This window comes from Strigops habroptila, chromosome 4, assembly GCF_004027225.2.
Source record: "Strigops habroptila isolate Jane chromosome 4, bStrHab1.2.pri, whole genome shotgun sequence".
Classification (NCBI taxonomy): domain Eukaryota; kingdom Metazoa; phylum Chordata; class Aves; order Psittaciformes; family Psittacidae; genus Strigops; species Strigops habroptila.
In genome coordinates, this window is record NC_046358.1 from 69352274 (window position 1) to 69372593 (window position 20320).

General features: G+C 50.8%; 2 protein-coding genes across 4 annotated transcripts in view; one reads left to right on the forward strand and one right to left on the reverse strand.

Moving 5' to 3' along the window:
• The window catches only part of NAGPA (N-acetylglucosamine-1-phosphodiester alpha-N-acetylglucosaminidase), a 10330-nt gene extending 171 nt beyond the window's left edge, over nucleotides 1–10159 (forward strand). The window contains exons 2-11 of the mRNA XM_030481295.1: nucleotides 283–768; nucleotides 2309–2448; nucleotides 2648–2756; nucleotides 3066–3194; nucleotides 4204–4412; nucleotides 5454–5501; nucleotides 5844–5972; nucleotides 7034–7150; nucleotides 7334–7394; nucleotides 8267–10159. Of these exons, the coding sequence (XP_030337155.1) occupies nucleotides 283–768; nucleotides 2309–2448; nucleotides 2648–2756; nucleotides 3066–3194; nucleotides 4204–4412; nucleotides 5454–5501; nucleotides 5844–5972; nucleotides 7034–7150; nucleotides 7334–7394; nucleotides 8267–8489 (1651 nt within the window). The 3' untranslated portion in view covers nucleotides 8490–10159. The remainder of the gene's footprint in view (nucleotides 1–282; nucleotides 769–2308; nucleotides 2449–2647; nucleotides 2757–3065; nucleotides 3195–4203; nucleotides 4413–5453; nucleotides 5502–5843; nucleotides 5973–7033; nucleotides 7151–7333; nucleotides 7395–8266) is intronic.
• The window catches only part of SEC14L5 (SEC14 like lipid binding 5), a 40917-nt gene continuing 30549 nt past the window's right edge, over nucleotides 9953–20320 (reverse strand). For all 3 annotated transcript variants that reach the window (XM_030481293.1, XM_030481294.1, XM_030481292.1), the window contains 8 exons: nucleotides 20116–20204; nucleotides 19523–19593; nucleotides 18735–18906; nucleotides 17937–18071; nucleotides 17416–17553; nucleotides 16393–16638; nucleotides 15860–16038; nucleotides 9953–14721 (listed from right to left, as the gene is read on the reverse strand). In XM_030481293.1, the coding sequence (XP_030337153.1) occupies nucleotides 14616–14721; nucleotides 15860–16038; nucleotides 16393–16638; nucleotides 17416–17553; nucleotides 17937–18071; nucleotides 18735–18906; nucleotides 19523–19593; nucleotides 20116–20204 (1136 nt within the window). In that variant the 3' untranslated portion in view covers nucleotides 9953–14615. The remainder of the gene's footprint in view (nucleotides 14722–15859; nucleotides 16039–16392; nucleotides 16639–17415; nucleotides 17554–17936; nucleotides 18072–18734; nucleotides 18907–19522; nucleotides 19594–20115; nucleotides 20205–20320) is intronic.

The window sequence follows — 20320 nt, forward strand, 5'->3', positions numbered from 1 at the left end:
GGTGCCCGGGGCGGTGCTAGCCCCGCCGTCCAGGTGCGAAGGGTCCCTTCCCGCTCGGCTGGTCCTTTCCTGGGGCTCTGGCCCGGCACCGCCGAGCCGGTCCCCCGAGGTGGGCTTGGTTTTTGTGGTACGAGGCGGGACAGCCCCCCTCATGCTGGGGCGGATTACAGAGGTAGCGGCATCTCCCGGGGACAGGGATGGCGGCGAGGCCTTCCCACCACGCAGCGTCGCGGGCGCACTCGGGCAGCGCAGCCTTGGGACAACTGGATCTTCTCCTTGCAGTATTTCCGCTGTGGACCCTGTGCTGCAGCCCTACTTCCCCTCCCCGCACGGCCCCCGGCACAGCCACAGGCACGTCAGAGACTGTCAGCCCCTCAAGTACGGCAATGTAACGCACGAAGCTTGGCCTAGCGACAACAGGACGGGCGGCCCGGTGGCCACCACCAGAACGTTTGTGTCTTACATCCCCCCGGAGGGTGAGGACCGCAGGGCGGTCTATGGCCACTTCACTTTCGTGAGGAACCCCCTGAGGACCTTCTCTGTGCTGGAGCCAGGAGGCACGGGTGGCTGCCAGGCTCACCGCAGAGCAACTGTGGAAGAGACCGCAAGGCTCGGGAGGTGTCTGGTGGCCCAGAACGGTGGCTACTTTGACATGGGAACTGGAGAGTGCCTTGGGAACGTTGTGAGTGATGGGAAGCTGGTGAGAAACTCGGGAGGCCTGCAGAACGCTCAGTTTGGCATCCGGAAGGATGGCACCATGGTGTTTGGGTAAGAACCTGGGGATTGTTTTGGAGTGCTCTCTGCTCGCTGAGGACCAACTGAGGCAGGCAGCCCTGGCACTGCCTCCTTGATAGAGCAGAAGCATGCTTTCGGTGCTGAAATGAGGGATGTCCTACGTGCACCCCATGGAGCTCTCTCTGGCCATTACTCTGTTCAGTTACTCTGATGATCTCTAGCTGTTTAGGTTCCTGTGTCTCCCCTCCCAACATGCAGCAGGTACAGTTCGAAGTACCCCCTTCATGGTAGAAGGGGGAGAGGTCTCTCTCCTCCCCACAGAGGAGAGGCAGAACAGACTACTTAACTGCTCTAGCTGCAGTACAGAAGCCTTGCGGTTGTTAGGGACTTTGGAGGTGCCTCATCCAACACTCTGCTCAGCACAGGCTTAGCTGGAGCAGGTTCCTTAGGGTCATGTTCCATCAGGTTTTGAACATTTCCAAGGATAGAGACTCCACAACCTGGCTGGGCAGACCTGTTCCTGTGGTTGAGCAACCTCGACAGTAAAAAACTGTCTCATGTTAAGTTGCTCACTGTTAAGTAGAAATCCAGACATCTCCTGGATTACCTGTGCTCCGCTGCGTTGCCCTTTCAGCAGGTGCCACGGTGGTTGAAGTCCCCCAGAAGTTCTGGGCCCATGAACATAAGGCTCTTTCCAGTGTTCTGAAGCAGGTCTCACCCTCCGTTTCCTGAGCAGGCAGCCTGCGGCAGAGACCCACCGTGCTGGCACCCACACTGCTCTGCCAGAGCTCTGATCCTCACCCGCAGCCCTCAGCTCCTCTGTGAGCTTGACAAGCCTTCTGGCAAAGGAGCCTTCCCAAATATCCAGTCTAAACCTCCCCTGGCACAACTTGAGGCCATTTCCTCTCATCCTATCACTTGTCACTTGGGAGAAGAGACCGCCCCCTCCACACCTCACTAAAACCTTCCTTCAGTAGAGCGCAGTAAGGTCCCCCTGAGCCATCTCTTCTTCAGACTAGCGCCCCCCCAGTTCCCTCAGCCGTTCCTCGTCACACTTGTGCTCCAGACCCTTCACCAGCTCCGTTGCCCTTCTCTGGACCCGCTCCAGCACCTCAATGTCTCTCTTGTTGTGAGGGGCCCAGAACTGAACACAGGATTCGAGGTGCAGCCTCACCAGTGCCCAGTACAGGCGGATGATCGCTGCCCTGGCCCTGCTGCCACAGTGGTGCTGATCCAAGCCAAGATGCTGTTGGCTTCTTGGCTGCCTGGGCACAAGCTGGGTTGTGTTCAGCTGCTGCTGACCAGCACCCCCAGGTCCTTTTCTGTCAAGCAGCTTTCCAGCCACTCTTCCCCAAGGCTCGAGTGCTGCATGGGGTTGTTGTGGTGCGAATGCAGGACCCGGAACTGAGCCTTGTTGAATGTCATGCAGTTGGCCTGAGCCTATGGACCTAGCCTGGGCAGATCCCTCTGTAGAGCTTCCTACCCTCAAGCACACCAGCACTCCCGCCCAAGTTGGTGCTATCTGCACACTCACTGAGGGTGCACTCATCCTGCTCATTCTGCTCTTTCCTAGTTACCTGTCTGAGGAAGATGTCTTGGATCAAGCAAACCCTTTTATGCAGCTCTTGAGCGGGGTAGTTTGGCTCCTGAGAGGTGGAGAAGTGTACGTCAGTCAGAGCCAACTGGCTGAGTGCAGTGACACTCAAACCACAGGTAAATCCTGCAACGCCTGGCTTCAGCCTGGGCATGAGTTGTGCCTCTGATGGGCTTGGATGAACAAGAGGAACGTGGGCTCTGTTCTGGCCTTTCGGTTCAGACAAGCTCCTTGCTGGGAGCTGTTTCACAGCCAGATCTGTCTCAACAGCCAGTTCTGTCACCCCGGTGGTGTGTGAATTATTCCCTCTCCTCGCAGGAACCTTCAACAAGTTCATCAACGTGATATCAGCCAGGACTGCAGTTGGACATGACAGTCAGGGGCAGCTGGTGTTGGTTCATGTGGATGGACAGACAGAATCCAGAGGGTAAGGCCAGGGCTGGTGAAGGCTGAGGCAGGTGCAAGATGGGTTTTTAAATCCTGTCACTGGAACATGAGGGACCCTGCAGCTGTCAGGGATGTGTTTTAGGGTGGGGACTTGCAGAGCTCAAGTTGAAGGCACTGCTGTTTGGTGTCGTTTGGGCAGAGCCAGAAGAGGCCAGTGCTGCCTCCAGGCAGCAAGTCAGCTTATGTGGGATGAGAGACAGCTTCCCCCTTCCACTGCACAGAGGGACCAGGCTCCTGGTAGAGCAGTTTCATTGCAAACAGAGCAATGAACAAGTGTTTGCTTTTGCAGGGTCAACCTCTGGGAAATGGCTGAATTTCTGAAGCAGCAGGGACTCATCAATGCTATCAACCTGGACGGGGGAGGCTCTGCCACGCTGGTCTTGAATGGGACTCTGGCAAGCTACCCCTCTGAGCACTGGTAGGTGCTGGTGGCACGAGTAACCCCGCAGCTCCTGTCAGGGTGCAGAGCTTGGCTCTTGCCCCTGCTCCGAAGCAGCAGGACAGGGTTTGAGGGACAGAGAGACTCTAAAGTCATTTAGTGACTACATATTTTATTCCACTTAGTCACTCAGGTTTACAGTTTAGCTGTTTTCAGACATGCAGCAAAGCTGCTGCTGTGACTGGGTGGCCCAATGTGGGAATCACATAAGGAACAGCTCTTAGACTGGGAGACTCAGAGCTGCATGTGCACAGGAATTAGTGGAGATCTGTCAACAGCTTATTATTGTGGACAAGAAACACTGACCTGGAGACCCTCCCCTGCCCCACGTGAGGGAACCTAAAGAGTATTTTGGTTTAGCTTTTTAGTAATTTCTGACTGTAAACACAAGGGAATTTAAAATTCAGTTTGCAGTCTGACAGTTCATAGAATGGAATCACAGAATCCCAGACTGGTTTGGGATGGAAGGGACCTTAAAGCTCATCCAGTCCCAACCCCCTGCCACAAGCAGGGACACCTTCCACTAGAGCAGGTTGCTCCAAGCCCCTGTGTCCAAGCTGGCCTTGAACACTGCCAGGGATGGGGCAGCCACAGCTTCTCTGGGCAACCTGTGCCAGCGCCTCAGCACCCTCACAGGGAAGAGCTTCTTCCTTACAGAAGAAAGCCATGTGTTGCTATAACTGCAATGACATCACTTATGGCAAAGCAGAAAATATTCAAGGAAAGGCCAAAGTTGGGGAAGCTGTGACTGCTTAAAGGGAGACTTTGCATGTTGCTGCCTGTAATGCTGTGTTCGACATGACTCCTACCCCATAGGAGCCAACACTTAAGACATTGACTCCAGCCCAGTTTTACATTTGTATTTTCCCATTATCAGTGTTTGCCAATGTGAACTGGGATGAAAACGTGGATTAGATCAGCTGGTTTTGTGCAGGGCTGGGAGCAGCACAGTGCCTGCATGCCTCAGGGGACCTGTCTCTGTCCCCAGCTCCTTTGACAGCATGTGGCGCTGCCCCCGGAACATCTCAACCATCGTGTGCATCCACGAGCCCGGCTGCGAGCCCGCGGACTGCAGCGGCCACGGGGCCTGTGTGCAGGGGCAGTGCCGCTGTGCCGGCACCTTCTGGAGAGGTCCAGCCTGTGACATCTTGGACTGTGGTCCTTCCAACTGCAGCCTGCACGGCGTCTGCACCGACTGTGAGTCCCTGTGGTGCTTCTGACACAGAGATAGATGCCAGTGGGTGCCCGTGGGTAGCTCTAGGGAGAGCACAAATCTAAGAGATAGCGCTCACCTGCCTGTCGGCACCATGGGCAGCCTCAGCACATCACTGTGCACAGCCCTGGCTGCTTCACAGAGCCCTTTCCCGCTCTGGTTTGTGGAAGTGGAGCTCACAGGAACTGGCATCAGCAGCAACCGCTTCCTTTGCCTCTTTGGAGAGGTGGGGCCATGGGGCATAGCCTTTTTGGGGCTGGAGGTGCAGATGTGTGGCCAGCTCATGCGCTGGAAGCCAGCTGGAGCTGTGTGTCTCAGCCCTTGTCTCACCTGGGTGTTTTGAGCTGCTTTGCCCTTCCCCTCCAGCATCCCAAGCAGCAGTAGAGCCAGTTGGAACACGTTGCCTTTGGAGGCTGCAGCAGGGCTGGGGCTCGGGTCTGGAAACTGGACCTGTATCAGGGCTCGACTTCAAACTCGGTGTCTCAGTTTCCGTTTCTGCCCCCTGGGTTTTGCTCCTGGTTTGTTTGTAAACCTGCTGATGTGGAGTGCAGTGTATTAACACTGAGCTCTGCCCCCTCCCCTCCTTGTTCCTTCTTTACTTGACTCTCCTGCATCATGATTTTTCCAAGTGTGCTGTTGCTACTCTGCCATGAACTTGCTTTGACTAGGGACTGCTGTGATGCTACCCCCAGCTCCTGCTCTTCTGTGCCTGCTCAGTCCTGTTCTCCCATTTCTGTGCTGCCTCCCTGGTTCCACTCGGTGCAGTGGAAGTGATGGGGCAGAGCTCAGTGTTGCTGACCCTGAGTTAATGTCTCAAACGCAGGCAGTGGGAGGTTCTGGTGTGTTTGGCAGCTGCAGTGGGTACGTATTTGAACCTAATCTGCAAGTTGAGGATTCCTCTTCCCTGGGTTCCCTGACAGGGAGAGTTAAGAGGGACCCCCCAGAAGCAGAGGCTCCTGATCTGGAGTTCTTGCTGTTTCTAAGCCTTTCTCTGTTGTTGCTAATGCCTGTTTGTATTTGCACAGCTGGATGCCTGTGTGACGCTGGCTGGATTGGCAGCAACTGCAGCGAAGGTAACACTGACTTCCACTCCACTGCTTCCTAGCACCACTTCCTAAGAGCTGGCTGCCTGCAGTGGCAGGCTGGGGGCTCCCCAAGAGGGAGCAGGAAGGGAAAGGCTACACAGTGTGCTGCTTGTTTTTTGCAGCATGAGTTTAACTACAGCCTGAGCATCTGAAGGTTGGCTCGGGGCGAAGCTCTCGGAGCCCCGGCTCCTTGTTCAAGGCAGCAGAGACTCAGCTTCTGCTCTCTTGAGCAGCCATCAGCTGTGTGTGGCTGCTGGTGGGTGTAAGCATGGGTGGGCTTGATTGGCTTTGAGTGAGGGCCCTGATGACCCCTCTGTTTGTCTCCTGCAGCCTGTGCTCCTGGGTTCTACGGAGCTGCTTGTGCCCGGGAATGCCAGTGCCAGAATGGCGGCTCATGCAACCCTGTGCATGGAGCCTGCTCCTGCCCGGCCGGGTATCACGGCACCAGCTGCGAGCAAGGTGAGGGCTGGGAGAAGGCTTTGTGTCACCTTTGAGCCACCTCCTGTAAGCAAAGCAAGGGTGAGCTCTGCCAGGCAGGCTCAGGGCTTCACAGCTGGAGTGTGAGCTGCCAGCTCCCAGCTCTTAGGGGCTTCCCTGTGCTACCCAGGCTGGCAAGAAAGGAAAGAAGGGAGCAGAGAGGGAGAAATTTTCTTCATTGTTAGAGAAGTGTGGATTCCTTCCTGTCTGCCCCAGAGAACAGCATTACTTCCCCAAAGCTCGTGAGGGTAGAACATGGATACTTGGCATCCTTCCCTTAAGGGTGTTGCACCAGGCCCTGCCTGTAGCTGGGCTTCAGGTGACCCCAGTCCATGCCTCTGAAATGCTCCAAAGAGCTGTTCTGGCTTACACCCTTCCACCTCCAGCTTTGCACCTGGTAGTGCTACCAGAGCACTAACTGTTCTCCATGGTGTAGCCACTCAAGCTTTGCTCCAGTACTTGAGCCCCCTGCATATCTGACTGATGAGCCTGCTCTGGTGACAGCACCACTTCATTACAGTGTGGGGGTAAAGTTCTTGTGTGCACAGTACCTTTAGTGACACCGTGTTCCCAGCCCCTGAACACTCAGCCAGCCCCATCCCTTTTACCTAAACTGCTCCTGGACACAAACTGCAGCAGCCATGAACTCAGGGGCTGGTGCAGGTGGAACAGCCACAGCAGCCTGCAGGAAGGCTGGGGCTGAGCCCCAGAGCCCTCCACATGCTAGTGCTCAGGCAGGAGCCCTTGCTTCCCTGTAGGAACCAGCCACTGATGCCCCTGCTGCACCTTCAAGCCACACAGCAGGGCTGGACAGCAGATATGGAAAGGGAGAAAACGACCTTGTTGTGCTTCCACAACAAGCCCAGAGGCTGCTGCAGTGGCAGAAGCAACACAAACACCTTGGTGAGACGTGGTCTGAAGCTCTGAGCAGCGAGCTTGAGGTGGCAGTCAGGGCTGTGCTGGGGCAGCTGCAGTGATAGACAGGGGGTTGGAGGCAGGTGAAGGTTTGACAATGACCAACTTCTTTGTACTCAACTCCCCAGAGTGTCCCGTGGGCTGGTATGGGCCGAACTGCCTGGAGCGATGTCCCTGTGAGCACTCGTGTCCCTGCGACCGGGAGACAGGCAGCTGCAACGTCACCTCCAGCCAGTTAAACGAAGGTACCTCTGTCAGCACTTGTGGCTTTAAAACCAGAGTTAGAAGAGCAGTTAAGTGCCCAACCTGGTGTTTGCTCAGTTATCAGCTCTGCCTAGCTGTCCCCTGACTTCAGGTGGTTCTTTCTCGGTGGAGTTCTACAGCCTCCCCCAACACTGCCTTTCTTCCCTCTGTTCTTTGTTTTCCAGCTGGGCAGTGTTTGGCTTCCCAGAGTAAAGGAAGGAGCAAAGAAAAATTCTCTCTGTCAGAGTAAGTGTATAATACTCATCACATACATGTACACATACACATAGTCCATGCCAGCAGCTGCTCACTGGGAGGTGGAGGTGTCCACACCACCTCCTGGGTGCCAGGGCAGCTCAGAGACCTGCCCCTTCACTGCCCAAACCACCTGTGTTCAGGTTCCACTAGAGCTGGGATTCTGTGGTACCCACAGCTCTCCTGCTGGGAAAGGGAGGGTGCTAAAGTCTTCATTGTCAGCCAGGTACTGAGCTGAAGCCCCCATCAGTGACAGCTCGTGCCCCCAGTCAGACAGGAGCTCCCTCTCCTCTCCCACCACTGCACTGCAACACAGCCAGGGGCAGGTCCCACACCAGCACACAGCTCCTGCCCTGTGGGTGAGGCTGCTGTGGCTCTGCAGGCACAGCTGGGCATGTGCTGACTGACGGAAAGCTAAACCCAGCCATTTGCGCGGAATGGCTTTAACCTGCCAGAGGGGAGACTGAGATGAGCTCTTAGGCAGAAGTTCTTCCCTGTGAGGGTGCTGAGGCCCTGGCACAGGGTGCCCAGAGGAGCTGTGGCTGCCCCATCCCTGGCAGTGTTCAAGGCCAGCTTGGACGCAGGGGCTTGGAGCAACCTGGTTGAGTGGAAGGTGTCCCTGCCCGTGGCAGGGGGTTGGGACTGGATGAGCTTTAAGGTCCCTTCCAACCCAAACCAGTCTGGGATTCTATGATTTGCCTGTTAGAGGCTTTTACAGAGCATGGTCTCACCTGCCCAAGAGCAGAACCAGAAGCTTGTGCTGGCAGAGAAGGGAGCGCAAACCCTGAGGAACCATTTGCACGCTGGGCTGTGTGAAGGCAGGCCCAGGGGTGTTGCTCACCTGCATTTTTCTTGTCTCACAGGAAAACCTGGATCACCATGACCTCTGTCTTGGCTCTGCTGCTCGTGATCAGTGCCATGGGCAACATTGGCCTTTTCCTCAAGGCCAGGTCAGAAAGGCACCACGAGGGTGGTGACTACCTCTACCAGCCCCTGAGGAAGATGAACGGGGAAGCCAGTCCTACATCGTCCTTGGCTGCCTGGGAGACAGAAGATGCTCAGGACCAAAGTCAAGCCCTCCTTTAGGGTCCCAGCTAAGAAGAGACGAGGGATCTTACCTGCACCTTGTACTGTCAGAGGCTATTCTGACCTCACATGTAAAACTCCTGACTAACCCCAGAGCAGCAGCAGATCCCTCAGTCAAAGAAAATCCTTTTGCTGCTGGCCCAGTCCTGTGGAGAATGTGGCCAGATTATCAGCCATCCCCTGCTGCTCCAGCCAGGGCCAACAGGAGTGATTAGTTGCCATGAGAGGATGCAGGGTATGAGCCCTGGGGCCAAGGCCCACACATGCAGGTGGGTAAGGGAACACCACAGCTACAGCAGGAAAGGGGCTGGTTCCCTCCCCTACTTGAGCGAAACAGGTGAGGAATGTGAGCCATGGGCACCTCGGAAAGGTCCCTTCCCACCAGAGCAGCAGGAAGTGCTTTTAAGGTGCAAGATAAATTGCCTTTAGCATAAAGCTAGGCTTAAGGAAGCTGGCCTAAGGCTCGTGCAGTCTGTAGCTGTCTGCCCTTCCCTGCTAAGCTCAGACTTCATCAGAACACTGAAGCAGCTGGTGGAGGCTGTTAGAGCAGCTCACAATAAACCAGTGTTCTCCAGTCCCATCCTGGCCCCATGGGAGCCTCCAAGGCCAGTACAGCATGGTGCCTGCTGGCAGCATGTTCTTCACCTGAGCTGTGCTGACTGCAGTGCCGGGGTGTTGTCTTACCTAATCCTTCCTCCTAGGAGTAGTTCAGAAGGTGTGTGATGAGCAGCAGCCTGGCACAAGTAGTGGCCCCTGCTCACTGCTGCTGGAACTGCCCTTCCCTCAGCAGAGGGACAAGCCCATGGCCAGCAAGTGCTTCAGCCGCCCCAGAGCCTGGGCACCTTGGCTGGAATCAGGTATTTTACTGGAATACATCCTTGCACAACCCATTTAGGCTTTGAATTTGCTTCCATGTGAGGGAAAACCAGTGCAGATGTGCACCTCTGGTGCTGCGAGGGGGTTAGAGCCCATCTGAGCCCAATATTAACATTTTTATGCAGCTTTTCATCTCTCCAGGAAAAGGCTATGTAATTTTTCTGCCACTGTTGGCATCAAATCAACCTGTAAATGGAAGATTCTATTTTTCTATTACTTACAGAGGCAATTTGAACCCTGAATAAAGTCTATTAACAGTAACTGCCTGGAGCTCAGGTTCTTACTATTCAGTTGCAGGAGGACACTATGCCTTCCCAGGTCCTTGTGGTTGGCCACTTGAATGCCTTGGGGCCCTTTTTACTTTAACTGACAGCGACAGTGCAGGATGAGGGCTTGGACCTCGCTGTGGTGTGGAAAATGGACAAAAATTCTGCTTATACAGGAATAAATACAAGCACAGTTGAGTTAAGAAGCAGGAAGGGCTGAACACAGCCTCACCTCTAGGGCTGTAGGAAAGAAACCACACTCATGCTTGAATCCAGGTTTCCCACAGCTTGAACAGTTGCATCAAACACTTGACCATGTGCTTCAGAGATGCTTTTTTATTTCCAACATACAGGAATGTTCAGCTCCTCCCAGAGCCTGCAGACACTGTAACCACATCCATGTGCTGGCCAGGATCACAGTACAAAGCTCCCTGTGCTGTGCTGGTGTGCTCTTAGAGAGCACTTGAGGTGGGGGGGTTTGGCTGAAAAACAACAGGATTTCAATAAATAAAACTGAAGCTGCAAGGAGAGAAAGTGCTGCTAAAATCATTAATGCCCATTTACCTTCTAACTGTAACTAATAGGTTGGAGTGGATGTTGATATCAGTAAAAGCCAGTAAACATGATTCCCTTTCTAAGAGGGAAATTATCAGGTATAGGAATCATCACAAATAAAGGTTGCAAATGATCATCAATTTTAGGCCTTGAGAGCAAACTCCTTGAGCAGACACTTGGGCTCACCCCTCCCCACCAAGAATCCCAAGCTGCAGTAAGCGTTAAGATTTAAGATGATGTGATGATGGCCTTTTCAAAATCTTTTGATTAATTAAATTGGGATTATAAATTCTTATTACAAGTTGCTTTCCTGTTACTGAAAGGGAAGGGATACAACCAAACCCACCCAGCCCTCAGAGTGACAGGAACCAGGCTGTGCCTGTGACTGCAGCAGATGCATCTGCAGAGCTGCAGTAGCTGCGGTCACATAGGATTTCCTCACTTCAGGATAGACAGGATCACTCTTTCCCCACTAGCAAGTGCAAAAGACCCAAGAAACCACTAGGAAGTGGCCTCAGTGCCTGTTAGTTCTGTCTACAGCAGTTTAAAAAGCCCTTTTCAAACCTGAAAGATGGGAAAATGGTCAGCCACAAGGATTCACCAGGAGGCCACAGAGATGCTGTGAGGGCTGGAGCGTCTCTTGCTCTTGGAGCCAAGCTGAGAGAGCTGGGCTTGTTCAGCTTGGAGAAGAGAAGGCTCCTTAAGGGGAGACCTTAGAGCAGCTCCCAGTACCTGAAGGGGCTACAAGGAACCTGGAGAGGGGCTTTTGACAAGGTCCTGTAGGGACAGGCCAAGGGGGAATGGCTTTAACCTGCCAGAGGGGAGACTGAGATGAGATCTTAGGCAGAAGTTCTTCCCTGTGAGGGTGCTGAGGTGCTGGCACAGGGTGCCCAGAGAAGCTGTGGCTGCCCCATCCCTGGCAGTGTTCAAGGCCAGGTTGGACACAGGGGCTTGGAGCAACCTGGTCTAGTGGAAGGCATCCCTGCCCGTGGCAGGGGGTTGGAGCTGGATGAGCTTTAAGGTCCCTTCCAACCCAAACCAGTCTGGGATTCTATAAGAACTCAGTACTGCAGTCAGCTTTGCTCTGAATGACAACTGCAGTCCAGCCTGGTGGCCCTCTACAGTGCCTGCCCTCTGGTGCCACACTCTCTGCCTGCCTTTCCCAGTTCTTCCAGAACAGAAGCTGGCAAACACCAGGATGGGGCAAACCTGTAGGAATTGCCAAGAATATAGGTTTCACCCATAGCCCTATTTAACTGTAACTGACGCGCAACGCTGTGCCTACAGCCCCACGTCATCGCACATGAACCATGGCAACGGCTCTTTGAGGTAGGTGTTGCGTTTTGCATATGGGATACTGGAAAGAGGGGAAAGCTCCTCAGTAAGCTAGAGCTCCATGTAGGTACCCAGGTAGTTACCTGAACACAGCCTGAGCTCACTGACCTCACCAAGGAGCTGCTGCTGGGACACTGCTGTCCCCATCTCAACTCACAAGAGGTTGCTGTGACGGAAACAGCATCGTTTATTTTCTGATGTCATTCCAGGGGGGAAAAGGTGTTTTAAAAGAATTTTGCTTCTCTCGTTGTATGTGCAGTTGACAAAGTCACATTTAAAAAGCAGAGCACTGCCACAACATCCAGGCTGTTGCCAGCTTTCTCCTGTTAACATTCAGGAAGAAAGCAATCTCTATTGCATTACTGAAAGTGGTAGCCAAGTACACTGGTAGCCAGTTTTGCTTAAAATTGACAAAGAAGCCATCACAAGCTGCCTCCCAAACAGACATGAACCGGAATCTCTTGGGAAGAAGGGTGACAAGGCTGAGGAACAGGGATAAAAACGAGGCTGTGATTTCCCTGGAGACAGGAGGAAGGACTGCTCCCTGCAACCAGCCCTTTGGCTTTTCCCAGTTCCTTCAGAGCCCTGCCTCGCTCCAGGTGCCCCACTGACAGCAGTTAAACACCCAAACCAGCTACTGGTGGGAGGAGAACAGCACAGGCCACATTTTACAGTAAAATAATAATCCGGTGCAATGGAAGAGCTTCTTAACCAGAGCAAGCCAAGGGAAACGTGGGAAATGGGAATGTCACCACCACGGATGTGACCAACTATGCAAGAATCAAGCCACAAGAAGCTGAAATCCTGAATCAGCACAGGTAGGACGAGGCTGGGTTTGCTCCTGGTGCTTTGGGAGTCCATTTGAAACTAGTTCTAGCATCAGAATTAGTTATAGGTAAAGGATTTGACATGAGGGATACACACATGTGCTTTTAGTTCCAGCACTCTTGATTTTCCAGAGCAAAGGCAGTGCTCTTGCCTCTCTGTCAGACTCTAATGTTGCTGTAATGCCAGAGCCAGAAGTTCCATTCATCTGGGAGAAACAGTGAAGTCCATGGAACAGCTGGAGAATTTCCCCATGGCCTGCATTAGTTACCTGTTCCACTCTTAGAGTGAGAGATGCAAGGTGGGCGAGCAATTGCTTTGGCTCCAACCCTGAAAACACCCAAACAGCTCATACGAACACAGTTGTCTCCCATTGTTCCAGATATCCGGGCTCTTCTCCTGCAATGCCTGGTGCTTCCAAAGCAGTCATTAAAAAAGGATTAGAAGGAACTGCTGTGAGTGTTGTTCTTGGCCGCACAGATTCCATCAGCCTTAAAAGCTTGGTGAGAGGGAAAGCAGCGCCAAGTCTTTGCTGAGGAAAAGGCTGTGGATGGTGCATGGATGGCTGTGCCCGAGGGGGAAACTGCACTTCCACCACCAACCATGCTCCCCCAGCCCAAGCCTGGAGCAGTTTGTGTTGCTCCCCACCTGGGGACTGGAAGCTCCTTCACGTTAGGTCACATGAGCTGCTTGGCTGAGATAGCTCCAATCACCACAGGATCCAACAGCCCTCCCGATCCTTCTTTGGGCAGCAGATCTGTCAGAGGTAACCTCCATGGTGGGGATGGGGTCTTCAATCAGCACAGCTGGATCCAAAAGCAAACATCTGTCCACACCACAAGTCCTGCCAGCTGCAGACACTGCCCACGGGCAATGGAGTATGTGACACCTATTCTCATTTTGTTGCCACCTAGACAAGAACATGAACTTCCCTACCCAACCCAATAACTGGATCACTGGTGCCTTTGTTGCACATCTACTCTCTGGAATAATGGATGAAGATGAGGGACAAAGGTGGTATTTTTGGTGTGTCACAGAAGATGCACAATCTTCTTCCAGCTCCTGAACTCCATCCTCACTTCTCAATCCTAAGAAACATCCCTCCAGAGTCCCCAAGCCTTGTAGTGTCACCTCCCCTTGCAGGAGATGGTGACACACAGCCCTTACCCAAGTGCTGGGTATGACAGAGCCCTTAACAGAGAACATCCAGCGATCCCAAAGAGTAGAACCTCAGTAGAAAGAGTTCTTGGAATTGAAGACAATCAGTTATGCCTTTCTACAACAAAGTTCATCCCATTAAAAAAGGTGACTGGATTTAATAGTCATTTCTGAAGTTACAAATAAGTTAAAAATTAATTTAAAATAAGCTAGTATTTGAATAAATATCTTTCAGTAAGAGCTTAAATACGTACATGCCTTTTCTTAAAGTTTTCAAGTTAACTTGTGTTTTAATGAAGCGAGTTCTATAATACTGCCATAAAATTCTGTGCCTTCAGGAAATAAAATATTGCTTTTCTTAGCCCTTTATGATTCGGCTCCCATCCACTTGGATGAGATAGATCGGATCTACTCATTATTGCTCATAAACCTGAGGAAAGAGGAACAGTAGTCTTCCAGAAAGATGCTGCTTACTGGAGTCGGGTTCCCTTCTCAAAACCCATTTTGACTTGTATCTCAGTGGGTTAAAAGCAATCCAACCCATTTCCTAGTAGCATCCTGTCAGATCAGAAGAGATTTTAGGTTTGACCCTGGAACTGATTTTTGAAACATCCTCTCTGTATAAAGGAATTTCCAGTTTAAGTCCTTGCACCTGAAGTGCCCATTTCACACTCTGATATGTAACCAGTACCCTGGGCACCCAGGAAACTAGATTCGTTTTGCTACAGATGAATAGTCCTACAGAGCAAACAGATAAGGCAACATCAGCCTCCTCTACATACGAAAAGGACTGACTGGAAAGAGCCCTTTCAAGTGGAGTAACACAGATTCATGCAAACTCACATTCATTCAAAACCCATTTGTGAAAAAGACTACTGAGAAGTAGGCATCTGATATAAAAATTTCTAAGTCTGCCATATGAGTGCTAAAGTTTGATGTTCACAGTAGCTCCCAGAAGCCTCTCTGTGTCCAAATGGCTGCTCCCTGTGGTCAGGCAAACGACTGCCTCCAGGCTCAGCCCCTGGAGGCTCTTTGGTTTGGTGCACAGAGCAGCTCTGGCAGAGCAGGAAGCCCTGGGTGACTTTTCCTTGCTGCTGCAGCTTCAGCCCTGCTATCTAGAAAGATGGGAGCTGCTCTGGGACTGGCTGGACGATGTGGTGGCTCCACTCAGCTGGGAAAAGCCACTGTTGCAAGATTCCAGACTCGACATGGATCCCCTGGGATGGAACAACACAGATTTGTTAGGAAGGCAGCTATTAATGAAGAACTCTACGCATCTGACAGATCAGCTTACACTCTACAACGCTTGCAAAGGTATTTTATTTTTTGTCCCATCGCTTTCGACTAAGAATCTCCATGTCATGAAGACAAATTAATTTGCCAGAGACATCCATCTTCCATGTTACACATACTACACCTCATCTCCTGCAGGTATTCTGGGAGCAGGATGCAGCTGGAGCTGCTGTGGAGATGCATTCACTGCTCCTGAGCAGAAAGGAGAGCTCAGGAGCACTCCAAATGCTCAGTGTTGCATGTCGCTCGGTGGCTGCATGTAGCTGTCACTGCTAACCCAGGAACTCCAGCCTGCTAAGCATGAGAGTCCCAACTTCAGCAGGTCCAGCCACGGACTTCAGCTCTTTCTGCCAAAGCTGACAGGGTTCACTGTAGCTGTGACTGCCTACTCTTCCCATCATACTTTATGCAGGTCAAGTGACAAGTAACAGGTTTGAATGGCTGGAGTGAGGAATTTGCTGCTGCTCTGATTCCACAGGATCTAGCCAGGTCACATTCCCAAGGCCACCACCTGCAAATCTGTTCTACTTCCTCCAGCTCCTAGCAAAAGGTCAAGTACTTGCAAAGAATTTAAATTACTGGGTGATTTAAGAAGTACTTTTAGCATTAGAGGAAGCCAGGCAAATCCTGCCTTGGTTGATGCATTCACCTATTCAGAAAGCACTCTCCAAGTCACCACTGATCTTTCTCAAGTGCCAAATGAGCTATGTGTGAGATAACCCAGCTGGTATTTGATAAGTTACCCAAAAGTAACTTTTCATAATGGTCCCAAGAGAAAAAGACTCCTCAGTCTAAACCCTCCCCTCCTCTTCACGTAGCTGTCAGCAAGAACTAAGCACAGATTCCACTGGTGAACATACAGCCAAGGGGTTCCTCATTACCTACAGCACTAAAGGAGATTCTTTGTGCAAAACGCCACCAAGTTTGTGTCCATCTAACTTATCAGTGAAACCAATGACCTCCACAGGGTGTGCATATCAGTGTTTAACTCACACTCAGTCCTCTCCTTTGGCTTCTCTATTGCAAGTCACACAGTAAAACCCCTCCCAGTACCTCTCCTACCTGAAGTCCTTGGATGCAAGCACCTCATAGTAGTATATAAGCTTGCACTTGTGACTGGAAACTTGCAGAGAGGCAAGAACATCATCCACCCGAGGGAGGCTAGTGGCAGCGCAGGGCGGAGGGCCATGCATCTTCCACTGGAGAATATAAAAGCCAGGCCAGCGTGTGACATGAGATCCCTGGGAGAGAAGAAGTGCCATCAAGCGACTATCAAGTGCCTTAAGAAATAGCTGAATTTGGCAAAATCAAAAGCAACTAATGGAGCTGCCTACTTTGGGGAACACATATCATGGCACACCTCTGATGCTAGTGACAAAAGGTTATTTTCGAGTAGTTTATCCTGGATTATGGTGTCTTTCCAATGGCTCACTCTGAATTAGGGCTGCAATAGCAGCCACTTCCACAGTGAATCCAGAGAACAATGACCACAACAACTGTTTCTAAGCACTACATGATTTCCCTTGCCACCAATTCCTTCCCCTCCCCACCATGGCACCATTTTAGATCCACGCCAGGATACAAAGACATCTGACCTGGATGCTCTCTCCTTCCCGGCAAACCAGTGGCGATTCCATACGGCTGTAATCCACCCCAAGGACCCACGTCTTATCAATCAACTGCATATTGTCCCCTGCAGCAGAGGTACTTGGTAATGTGGCTTCTTTGTGACTTGTTTCAGGAGCTCGTTTGGAGTGGAAGAGGCTGAACACCACATCTCCCTTCAGGATGTCAAAGTCCCATGTGATGACGGATTCCCCTTCCAGAATCTCCACAACTATCTAAGAAGGAAACAAAACAAGCCCATTGTAGAAAGTCAGGTCCTCAGGGGGCAGCCACTCTGCAAACATGCTTTTTTCCACCATCCTTCAGTTAAGCCATTGGCCTGGATTCCTAAGGAGGATACAGACCCGTTCCCATCACCAGACTTCTACCACAGCACATCTACTCAGGTGTTTTTACGCCATCTCTCTTCTGTACCAAAGTTTCTTGTAAATAATTTACTAGTTCTAGGAAAACCTCAGCAGAACTGCAGCAAAGCATTCCAGACACCAAAGAGCACTCCAAAAGGCACTGCTGCTTTTTAAGGAATCACGCAGGCCAAGTCAGTTACTGACCATCGGTGAAGCTCTTGGACTGCTTTGACACTCAAGTTCTGCTTTTTTGGACATTGTTTTCTGATGATCCGATCAGGACACTTCCAGTATGTACTTTCTTACATCACCACTATTACTGTCTCAGCTACACCACTGAGAATGGAAGCTGTGCTATCAAGAAGGTAAACTGAGGGAGCTTTATTTCCCCCAAGGAGGAGAAGGAAGAGACTGCATTTTATAGAAGACGAAGCCCCAGTAGAAATAAAAGACACTGTTCCTCAAATTGCTGTTCTTCACTTCCACACTCCTGGCTGTTAGCTGGCATTATCCTTCCCAGGAAAGGCATGCTGCTGAACCATCTTGTGCTCACACTTTGGGAGCCCTTCAGTGTTCTAGTCAGCCTTAACAGAAGGAACACACCACCAATACCCTCCTGCAGCCTTATGAAGTTCTGGTTTGTACCTCATGTGGAGCTCCTCTGAGGACATTTGCAGAATGATAGATAGTTTCTGTCCATAACCGGATGTGATCCGAGCTCTCCGACTCGTCGTCTGTTTGATAAAGTGACTTGGGAACAAGGCCACCTTCTGGGACAGTACACTGGAAGAGTCAGACAAATATGAGGGTTTAAACTAATCTAGTGGCAAAGTATCAAGTCACCTGTACCACAAACCCTCACTGGCTGTCAGACACAGGCTGACACCCTCAGCTGGTACAAGATTCCACAGTGGGACTAACTTACTTGAACTATAATAGTTTACCTAAGCTCCATGTAGAGGTTAGGTAACCCCCTTCTCCAGGGCAGCATCACCACTTCAGGATGAAGTCTGTGCACAAGTTAACTTCACTGTGCTCAGAGCAGAGGTACCACCACAACAGAGGTTTAGCCATCTTTCAGAAGGGAGTGAAAGGCCAGGGCATTGAGAAGGAGGGAATGGAGGGTGCTTGCAGATTCCACCTGCACAACGGGAAGGAAAACTCACCATGCAGTCTCCTCCCAGGAAGTCTGGGATCACATCTTTGTCCACGTAATCTACCAGCCCTCCTGGACCCTGATAGTTATTCCCACTGTAAATGAGGAACTTCTGCCTTGTGTTCTCATTGATAAAGGGACTGACCTAAATAAAAAGTGGACAGAAGACATCACTGTCACGGAGTGAAGCTAGAGACAACATTTATACCACCTTACATGGATGCTTTAGGCTCTAGACTGGAAGGCCTCAACGCCAGGAATGCAGACCAGCAGACCACTTCCCCAGAGAAAGGGTAACAAATGGCAAGTATACAATATCATCTCACAACAGGTTTTACCTCATGTAAAATAAGCTTGCAGTCACTACAACACATCTAAACCTCACAAGAAATTTAACAACCATGTTTTCACATTGCCAGAACAGTCATCAGGCACCAGGCAGAACCACATTTATTATTACTATTCAATGCCCTCCAGCAGGAGATTAAAAACAAACCCCATTTGTCTTCTCCCATCAATAAAAAACGCCACCAAGTTCGGGCTACCACGGCTGCATGAGGAGTTGCAGTTTATCTTTGACATCCTGTCCTGCCCTCGTGCATGACAACCACTGGAACCAAATGAGCTACAGGCATGTTATGGCTTGCTCTGTAGTGATGCTGTGGCCTCTTCAGGAGTTAAGCCACAAGTTCTCTGGAAGCTTTTCCCTCCCTAACCTTTCAAACAAGCAGAACTCACACTGACTGGATGATTTAGCTATTTGTACATGCACAAGCGCTTAAGATCCTGCAGTCCAGATTTCACCCACCAGAGTCCAGAGCACAGGAAAAACCCTGGGTGCTCGCACTATCAAGAGTCTCCCCAGAGTCTCAGGATAGTTGTCCTCCACAACCTCAATTATCCGAAGCAGGGCCTTAACTCCAGGCCGCCAGAGATGCCGCATATTCAACCCTTCCAAGTCCACCAGACATGTCCAGGATCTAAAAGAACACACGGAAAAAGACCTGTCAGAACTTGATTGCACAGTGGCTGCTCAGCTGATGAGCCACATAATATTGCAGTAACGCTGCAGCCTGTACAGAATCTAGTAAAGCCAATAGGGGAGAGCAGCATTGCAAGGAAAAGCAGATCTCCACTCAGGCAGAGACAGCCTGAACCTGGCTGAGCTTTCAGGTAAAAGAGACACCCAAGCCCAAAGGCAAGAACATATGGTGTCCGTGTGGAAGAGGGTGAAGGCATCCAGGCCTATTCCTAAAAATAATTCAGAAGTGTATTTTAAATGAAGTTGGAAACTGGCAGTTTCCTGTATAAAAAAAAAAAAAGAATTTTAAGGATCTGGATTAAAATCACTAAGATAAGATTAAATTAATCTGAAATGGGGCATAAAAAAGATGTAAGGAAGGATCAATACTTGCTTTCATACGAAGCTGTAGAATGTATCTGCATATAAGCCCAGGAACAGCCCAGAACAGAGAGCCGTTGCCATCTATCTGCAGCTTAACCCTAAGGACATCATCTAAAACCCACAACAGGAGCCTTTTTCTCACCACGTCAGTTCAAACTCTGTAAGGATACAAGAAAATTAACTCTACTAACGTGATGGGGCGGCCAAAAATGTTGGTGTTTTCCTCACATCTCTTTTGTCCTTCCTCATTAATTGACAGAACCTGAAATGAAAGCCAGTACAGACTGGGGTTAGCCTCAGTATGAGTGAGAAACCAGGACAGGCAGAGATCTTATTCCAAAAATCAGAACCTAGAAGCACATCAGCTTGAGAACTTGCAGCGTACAAAACAGAATAGAAGGCTACATTAAAAAAGGCTTCTGTACTGAAAAGTTGAGCTGGTCATACAACGTACAGATACCGAAAATCTAAGATGAAATAGAAGAGTCTCAAGATCAAATGTCATTAGCTGAGCTACATGAGAGGGCCGTGGAAAGCTTACAGTGAACTGCAGGTTATCAGAAAGCCTCTTTCTGGCTCATTTGTACCATTACAAAGCTTCACTTCTGTCTCTGCAGGAAGATGGAGCAGCTGTGCCATGCGAAAGTCACTAAGCCAACTTTGAATTGCCAGCCACACAACACAGGAATTGTGTCAGGCAGGTAGATTCCTGCTGCTCTGTAACATTCTGAACTCCCCAGGGGAGATGGGACTACATTGGGTGAGAAAGGAAAATACAACTCACATGTCGCAGCAATGATTCCTCTCCCAAAGCTTTCACCAAACCTTTTGTGTCCATCTGGCCAAGACGAAGGATGTAGAGTGGCCGTCCATCTTCAAAAAAAAGACAAGGATTAGAGAGGGGAGTACTCCAGTGTCCCAGGCTATTGCTCTAGCACCTTTTATAAAGGCCACATGAAATCCCAGAATCATGGAATGGTTTGGGTTGG